The sequence below is a fragment of the Eleginops maclovinus genome, chromosome 20, assembly GCF_036324505.1.
Source record: "Eleginops maclovinus isolate JMC-PN-2008 ecotype Puerto Natales chromosome 20, JC_Emac_rtc_rv5, whole genome shotgun sequence".
In the NCBI taxonomy this organism is placed as follows: domain Eukaryota; kingdom Metazoa; phylum Chordata; class Actinopteri; order Perciformes; family Eleginopidae; genus Eleginops; species Eleginops maclovinus.
The window spans coordinates 30,702,216-30,710,583 of record NC_086368.1 but is presented as its reverse complement, the minus strand read 5'-3'; the positions used below and the strand labels follow the sequence as shown (position 1 = coordinate 30,710,583).

The window sequence follows — 8,368 nt, the reverse complement described above, 5'->3', positions numbered from 1 at the left end:
CTGGCACCTGGGTAAAAGTGAGGCCATACTCTTCTTTCCGTTGTGTTCCCTCTCCTGTAGTTCTATAGGAGTTAAAGCAAAGTCTAAAATCCCTGTGTTCCCTGTGTGAGGGAGTTTCATACAAAACATATCATTTTGTTTTCATTTCTCAGTCTAACTATACCAATAACTTCCTTGTTCCCCTTAAAAGACTACATTTATCAAGTCACACTGGTGTGTGTGTGTGTGTGTGTGTGTGTGTGTGTGTGTGTGTGTGTGTGTGTGTGTGTGTGTGTGTGTGTGTGTGTGTGTGTGTGTGTGTGTGTGTGTGTGTGTGTGTGTGTGTGTCAGCTGATAAACACGTGCCAGCAGTCATGTTATTATGTAACAGGTCAGCTGCGTCAGTATATATGATTTATTATTATTACGTGCCAAAACATATTTTGTAAAGTTCCTCGAACCTTAATAGTCTTATCTTTTTTAATGCTGCTACTAATTGTTCTACTGATTCTCTGTATTTATTTGTCAGCTACTTGATCATTGCCTGTCTTACCTGCTATGTGTCTACAACTCTTAACATATCCTCGCTTTCGGTCTGAGCGTGCTCGCCCCCACTGCCTCAGTAACATCGCGACGCTCCCTGGTCGCGATGTCGCTGCGTGCTCGTGCGTGCTGCTCGGAAAATGTTGACGATCCCTTAATATTTTCTGATGAAATCTCAAACCGGAGAAGAAACACGGAAATACCGGGCAGATCAAATTACACTTTTAATCGGGAGAAACCGTATCAGTATTGTCAACCGAATTAGATTAAAACAGTCGCACATTGTTTTTGATCCAACAATTTGTTTTTTAGATCGAATATTTGATACTTTGGTTTACAAACGGCTGAGCTTACTAGCTGCTTGTGCTAAGCTAACAGCTAAGCTACCCCAGTCACCGGAGATCTCCAGCTGGCCGCCCGTCGCCTCTTTACGGGGATTAGAACCCGACAAACATGGCTCTTCTTTCGGCCTCACACTTTGATCTTTCGTCCGTTTTTTCCGTCACCGTTTCCACAAAATTCTCCTCAAGAAAGAAGAACAACCCCCGCTGTCAGAGGAGCGTTAGCGCCGCGCAGCGAGCCGGGGAGACGGACGTTATTCCCGGGTTTCCTGTCTGGGTTGAGGTGGATTTTCACGGTGAAAATTAGTTAATTTCATCCACTTTAGATATTCAAGGAGAAACTGACTCACTGACAAAAATGGATTCAGTGTCAAGTGATTTTTAAAAAGGCAGTGTTGAATCTGATGGCCTTATGACTGCATATTAGAGGCATTGTAGGTTAAATTAAAATAAGGACTCGACAGTGTAAGTAATTACAATTGTGAATCCACAAAATAACCCTCACAGGTTTACAAGGTTTTTCATTGTTTTACCTACAATAAACCTAATACCCTGATCTGTGGACGGTGTGTGAGGAGCCAGCCGGTGTTCAAGGCTGTGTCTACGCTAGAAACAGGAATAACTAGTATTATAAAATTCACGTTTTGCACTTAAAACGAAAAATGTTTAAAAGTATGAGCGGTGACGGACATGTATCCAGCGGGCAGAGCTCCTCCTCCATGGCCGGGCGAGGAGCCCCCTCCGCCGGGCTGCACAGTCAGGAAAGCTCGTGGCTCGGGCTGCTGTCTAGGCCGGCGCTGTCTTTCCTCCAGAAATATCTCCCGGTGCGACCCGCGGCCCGGGCTGACACCGTAGCCGGGTTTCTGCTGGACGACCTGATGCCGCCTCCTCCTCAGCTGACCTACCTTCGGTGTGATTCAGCGACCGGCCTGCTGGAGCCCGGAGGCAGTTTACCGTGGCTCTACGCTGACTCTCTGCGGGAGCTGGGCATCCAGGGCACGGAGGAAATGAACCTGAATCTCGTCCAGCAAACTCAGATCGGGTACTTGTCTTCTTTCAGGACTTTCATCAATCAAGTTCTGTTGAACTCTGCTCAGGAAGGGAGAGCGACTTCAGGGAATGACTGGGATCCTGCGGGTCCCTCAGCAAGGAGCGGTGGGACGTGGTGGGGCGGCTTCTGGGGATCTGAGGGGGGATCAGGGCTGCTATCAGACCCATCCTGGGCCGAGGACGGGGTCCTCACTGCCTGGCTTTGTCCACAACAACCGGTGTCTCCAACAAAAGCCCCCGGAACAAGCACCAAGCCAGGAGAAACCTCTGGACCGATCAGGCACAAAGAGCAGCCGGCTGACAAAGAGGGCCGTGAAACAGTCCAGAACATGGAGGAGGGGGGGTCCACACCAGAGCCCCGGCTCAGCGTCAGTCTCCCCAGGTCAGAAGCCCCCTCCTGCAGTGAGGAGGCTCCTCTGACCCCGGAGCAGGACCATGGCTACACCAGTCTGGAGGAGGGACATGTGCAGGTATGATTGTGAGGATGTGTTGGAGCTGCTGTCCGTCAGCCGGGTCTGACTCTCTGTTCTTGATTCCTCAGGTGAACATGGGGCCCGGTCCGAGTGAAGAGCAGCAGGACGCCGCCCAAATTAGTCCCCCCAAAGAGACTTCTGAGGAGCGGGAGTCTACATCAGAGGGGGTAGAGGAGGAAGAGGAGGCTCTGTCAGCGGAGGAAGAGGAGGGTCTGTCGGCAGAGGAAAAGGAGGCTCTGTGTGAGGCAGCCCTCAGCAGCCCCAGCTGTCAGAACAAAGCGATTGCTTTCATCATGGGCCTGCCCTGCAGCGACGACAGCTCTGAGGGGGGTTCCAGTGAGGAGGAGGAGGACGATGACGGCTTCGACAGCGAAGGCTCATCAGATCTGTCTGACTCCACGGACGACGAGGACTCGGACTCGGAGGCGGACTCGGAGGCGGACTCGGAGGCGGAGCGTCTGTGGAGCTCTCTGGGCCACGGCTCTGATCCGTACGACCCCCGAAACTTCACAGCGGCGATGCACACCGTCAGCTCCACCCCCAGGAACATCCCCACGCCTCCGTCCTCCAGCGGATCCTCTGCCGCCTCTTCCCCTGAACTCACCCCTCTCCCCCTCTCCCCCCTGGCTGCCTCCTCCTCCCCCCCGTCCGGCAGCGACTCCTGGGACGACTCCACCTCAGCCAGCGAGGCGGACGAAGCCGAGAGCCTCCGCCTGTGGAGCTCCTTCGGCTGCTCAGACCCCTACAGCCCCTTCAATTTCCAGGGGCCCATCAGGACTCAGGAGCCCGTGGGGGGGCCCGGCACCAGAACACGGGCGAGGAAGGCCTCCCCCCCCCACAACCTGGCAGCTCCTCCCCAGTACAGGAGGGAGGAGGCGGAGGAGCGTCTGGACAGCGGCTTCTCTGAACCCTCCGCCTCCCCCGCCCGCAGCATCACCAAGAAGGTCCGTCTGTTCTCCTCTGTCTCCCCCCCCCCCCCCCCCCCCCCCCCTGGATTTATCTACCAAGCTTTAAATAAGACTCTCATCACAGATTCATAAAGTCATACAGTTTGAGTCAGAGAGATCGTTGAAGCGCTCATTTAGAATAAAAATTCAAAGTAAAAACGGTGAGATTATGAACTCCTTTATTTAGGGAAACATAAAGTCATATATTTAAAAACTTCTAAATCCCCCTGGTCACATAAATAGAATAAAAAAAGCCTTGTATTATTGTTTATTTGTTACACTGGCCCTAAATAAGAGGTGTAGCTTTGAACGTCACTGCCCTGTAATACTGCAGAGTACAAATACTGAGTTCAGATATAAAGAAAAGTACAACTTCTAGAGCTAATGCTGAAAACATGAACATGTGCTTCAAATATCAGAAGTTAAAGTCCTCATTCTGCAGTGATGTTACCTTAGTGCTTCCCTCTGGTTCATAACAGAAAGCACTTTTCAGTCCACCCTGTGGACACACTGAGACCTGCAGCACCGGTTTTAGATTTACACACTTACAAAATAAATGTGAAAACTCTTTAAATTCATGAGAGCATGTTTTTCAGTTCAGACGTATTCAGGCTTTTATGAAGTTAATAAAGTCAAAACCCTGACTTGTTACTGAAGGTTTCATCAAAATGTGAAGGAGGTGATATGCAGAAGTCCTGTACTTAAAGTAATCATTGTGCAGAAAAATGGCCTTTATGTGTTTTGTATAATTGTTTTAAATGAGACGGTTCTAGGTCAAATTGATGCGTCACACTTTACTGCAGGAGACTAACACAGGACCTAAAGAGTTAGTCTACTGGTTTAATAATGAGAGATGCATTTTCTTAAAAGCTGTTTAATAAATGTAGTGGAGTAGAAGTATAAAGTAGCATCAAAAGGAAAATATTGAAGTGGAAAGTACCTCAGAACTGAGCTTGTGTACAGTAATGGAGTACATGGACTTAGCTCTTCCCTCCTCTGCATCTCGGAAACTGTAGACTCCTACGGTCCATTACACCACTTTCTGCTCCTCTCTCCGCTCAGGTGCGTTTCTGTGAGGAAGTGGAGGAGTTCTTTGCGAGCGGTGGGGAAGAGGCGGAGGACCGGCGGGGCCCCTGGGAGCAGCTGGCCCGGGACCGCTGCCGCTTCCTGCGCCGCTGCCAGGAGGTGGAGCTCAGCATCCACTACTGTCTGCAGCCGATGCACCGCCAGCTGGTGTCACTGCGCCTCAATGCCACCGCAGACCTCCAGCTGCAGGACAACTGAGGGCCAGCAGGACGTCCTGAAGGTCATCAAGAAGCCTGAAGGTCATCAGGACGTTCTGATGGCCATCGAGACATTCTTAAGGTCATCTGGACGCCCTGAAGGTCATTGAGACGCCTTAAGGTCATCGAGAAGCCTGAAGGTCATCGAGACGCCTGAAGGTCATCGAGAGTCATCAAGACGCTTAAAGGTCATCAGGACGTCCTGAAGGTCATCGAGACGCCTGAAGGTCATCAGGACGTCCTGGAGGTCATCTGGACATTCTTAAGGTCATCAGGACGTCCTGGAGGTCATCTGGACATTCTGAAGGTCATCAGGACGTCCTGGAGGTCATCTGGACATTCTGAAGGTCATCAGGACGCCCTGAGGGCCAGCAGACTCCTGAGGGCCCCTGGTCTGTGTTGAGGAGAAAGGAGAAGCTGCTCTTGTGGAGAGCGAGACACTCGGGCGTCCCGCCCTCCTCTCTGTCTGCAGACTCAGTGCCGCTGCTTCCTCTCACCTCTCAGAGCAACACTAGAGAACATTCTTATCTCCCTCCATTTATCTTTCAAATAATTTTACATTTAATCCATTTATGTTTTCAAAATCCGGACGTTTCCTTCAGAGAAACATAAAGTAACGAATGTAAATTACAAATATTTTGGTTTACACTCAAAATCAGTTTCAGATCTGGATCCACGGAGGATCGTCAAACCCTTTGATTATTAAATCAATCAGAGGGGTTAGTGTTTTCATTTTGCTGCTTTTACTCCTCTCTCTAAAGCCAAAGACTTTAAGCGTGTGTGTGTGTGTGTGTGTGTGTGTGTGTGTGTGAAGAGGTGTGTGTGTGTGTGAAGGTGTGTGTGTGTGTGAAGGTGTGTGTGTGTGTGTGTCTCGAGCAGAAGTGTTTCAGATTGATTTGCATGAATCGATCTCCTGCAGTGTTGCATCACGTGAACCTCTCAGCCCCTCTCACCACAGATTTATTCAGACTGTAATACCTTACATTTAAATTCGATGATTCCTGATATTTCATTATTTGAAACACTTTGTTTCCTGTCTCTCATTCGTTCACCGCTAACTGTGAAAAATGTATTTGACACCAGAGTTTTAAACGAGGCCAAAAAACAAGAAACAACCTGAAGTTTTAGTTTTTATTCATCGGTTTATTGTCCATAAAATAGAGCTCAATGCGTCTCATATGTTCCATTCGTGAAGCTCCTAGGGGACTTATTATACTTGTAGGACGTCCAGGTATCACGTTTAGATATGTGCTTAAAATGCGAAATAAGGGAAATGATAATGCTCTTTTTATTTTAGAACCGTCGCTCGGGGTTCTGCCTAAATCTCCAGACAACAAATAAAGCAGGACATCTTCACATTTCAAACATGATTTTCTGGGGCGTTTTTGCACGATTACGTAAAAGAGGAGTGTTGTTTGTAAAACCGAATTAGATCCTGTACCGGAGGATCGATCCTTCAGTAAGTTTTTCATATCAGAAATATTAGAATCAGCAGATCTAGAAAACCAAACGTTGCAGAATAAAATGTCAATATTTCAGTTGATCCATGAAGAGCTGCAACCTGCAGAGCTGCAACCTGCAGGTGCAGACGCGGTTCAGAGCTGCACCGCGGGTTCAGAGCTGCACCGCTGGTTCAGAGCTGCACCGCTGGTTCAGAGCTGCACCGCGGGTTCAGAGCTGCACCGCGGGTTCAGGCTGGTTCAGAGCTGCACCGCTGGTTCAGAGCTGCACCGCTGGTTCAGAGCTGCACCGCTGGTTCAGAGCTCTGAGCTGCACCGCTGGTTCAGAGCTGCACCGCTGGTTCAGAGCTGCACCGCTGGTTCAGAGCTGCACCGCTGGTTCAGAGCTGCACCGCTGGTTCAGAGCTGCACCGCTGGTTCAGAGCTTCAGCGTTTAAAGTTTAATTCTATTTAAGGTTTCATTTCAGGCCGTGTCCAACAGGTGCAAACAAATATATGTTTAACTTTAAAAGCGTTGACCTCAGAAAAAGAAAGTGGTGCAATTTGAAAACATTTGGTTTGTTGAAAAAAGACGGATGTGTTTAAATCTAAATATTCGGCTTCAACACAAAGCGGTTAGTGTTTAGCCTTCGGGGCATTTTTACTGATATTCAATAAAAACGATGTAAATAAAAAACATTGAACCGTCAAATCTTTATTTACAAACCCTTGACAGACACTAAAACACTTGGTACAGCTCTAACTAGATCTATCGCCTTTACTCTGGTATAAATAATTCCTGTGATGTCAAACAGCTTGTGAATAATGGAAGATAAAGAGAGTTATGAAGCTGAATAAATAATCCCCACTTTCTAATTACAGACTCAATCAGGGTAAAAAAAAGGAGGCTTTTTATTTTTCTAATGTTTAACAAGTTCTGCTTCATCGTTTCCTCACAACGAATATTAAATATTTAATGATCGCTCTGTCTCTGTGTTCTCTCTCAGCATCGACACCTTTAGAAACACGTCAGGCTCTTATCACCTGGATCTGCTGGAGCTTCACGGCACTAACATGTCTCTTAGTGTCTGAAAATCCACAGACTGATTCATAATTCAGAGCTTAACTCCAGTTCTCTAACACACATATCCCTAATAATCTACTTTATTATTTTACTCAGTGCTTATAGATGGAAACCATGTATGGTTACTCCGCTACAGATGAACACATCATGATGCCTCTCTAAAGGCCACACCAGTGCAACCACTGAGAACAGTGAGGAGTCAAAAGATGCCTAGCCTTAATGTCAGATATATTACATTAAATTCCACAGAGAGGCCACATCACTGCGGAAGAAGTGCTGTGAGACTTGGAGCATATTTCCAGACTGTTACTTTTAGTGCGGTAGCTGAGCCTCTAGGATGTCAAATGAAAGCACTTCATGGCTCGTTATGTTCCTCATCCTGCCTGTTCTGCAGCACCTCTGGTTACCCTCTGTCTGGAACCAGAGCCCAGCTCTGATGGGTTAGCTGGCAGGCTGAGTTCTGAGATTTTCGGAAACAATTTTTAGAAAAAAGTCAGAATTTTGAGAGAAAAATTGTAATTCCAGAATTTTGAGGAAACAGAATTTCGTGATTCTTGTTGATTTTTCTGTTTCCATGTTTTTCTTTTTTTCCAATGTGGGTTTTTGAAATCTTTTAAGAATTCCCTTGTTTTACATTTCATTGGTTTTCGGTGTTAATGAAAGCTTTTTAAAGTTCCTCAACTGAAGAAGAAATCATCATGAATCAGAAGTAAATCAGAGTTTGTGTCGGGCTCAAACTGAAGCTCAGTCACGGGCAGGATGGGGTTACTCTCACTTCCTCTCCAGGTCCAGTCCAGCTGGAGAGCAGCGTTCTTCTGCTCTGAGGAGACGGCGGCGTCGTTCTTCTTCAGGTGCTGGTGCTCGGTCCAACAGGAAGTGCTCCCCCCTCCCGCTGCACCAGGCCCTGCAGGTGCTGGATGTACTTGATGGCGGCCCTCAGCGTCTCCACCTTGCTGAGCCGGCGCTCCGACCCCCGGCCCGGCAGGTGGCCCCTGAGCCGGGCAAAGCCCTGGTTCACACAGCGCACCCTCTGACGCTCACGTTCGTTGCGCTTCTGGATGAAGGCGGGCTCCAGGGGACACTCGTACACACTGAGGGGCCCGCAGGGGGAAGGGAGGACGGGGGACAGGAAGGGCAGCAGCCCATGGCCCCTGAGAGGCTCCATCAGCAGCCTGGGGCCCCTGAGAGGCTCCATCAGCAGGACGGGGACCGAGCCGTCCTCCAGGTGA

At 48.6% G+C, this 8,368-nt stretch overlaps 2 protein-coding genes across 4 annotated transcripts in view; one reads left to right on the top strand and one right to left on the bottom strand.

The window, feature by feature from the left end:
• Positions 1-651: 651 nt before the first annotated feature.
• On the top strand, positions 652-7,037 carry LOC134882932 (protein phosphatase 1 regulatory subunit 15B). Of its 3 annotated transcripts, XM_063910965.1 has the most exons (5): positions 652-2,383; positions 2,455-3,330; positions 4,396-4,923; positions 4,964-6,198; positions 6,273-7,037. In XM_063910965.1, exons 1-3 carry the CDS (start codon positions 1,526-1,528, stop codon positions 4,615-4,617), a joined length of 1,956 nt encoding a protein of 651 aa, XP_063767035.1. In that variant the 5' UTR covers positions 652-1,525; the 3' UTR covers positions 4,618-4,923; positions 4,964-6,198; positions 6,273-7,037. The 3 variants fall into 3 exon arrangements, with proteins under 3 accessions (XP_063767035.1, XP_063767033.1, XP_063767034.1); XM_063910963.1 differs by having other exon boundaries at positions 4,396-6,198; XM_063910964.1 differs by having other exon boundaries at positions 4,396-6,198; positions 6,235-7,037.
• Positions 6,944-8,368, bottom strand: part of LOC134882956 (achaete-scute homolog 5) — a 7,880-nt gene continuing 6,455 nt past the window's right edge. The window contains exon 3 of the mRNA XM_063910994.1: positions 6,944-8,368. This exon is cut by the window's right edge and continues 65 nt beyond it. Coding sequence (XP_063767064.1) covers positions 7,987-8,368 — 382 coding nt within the window. The 3' untranslated portion in view covers positions 6,944-7,986.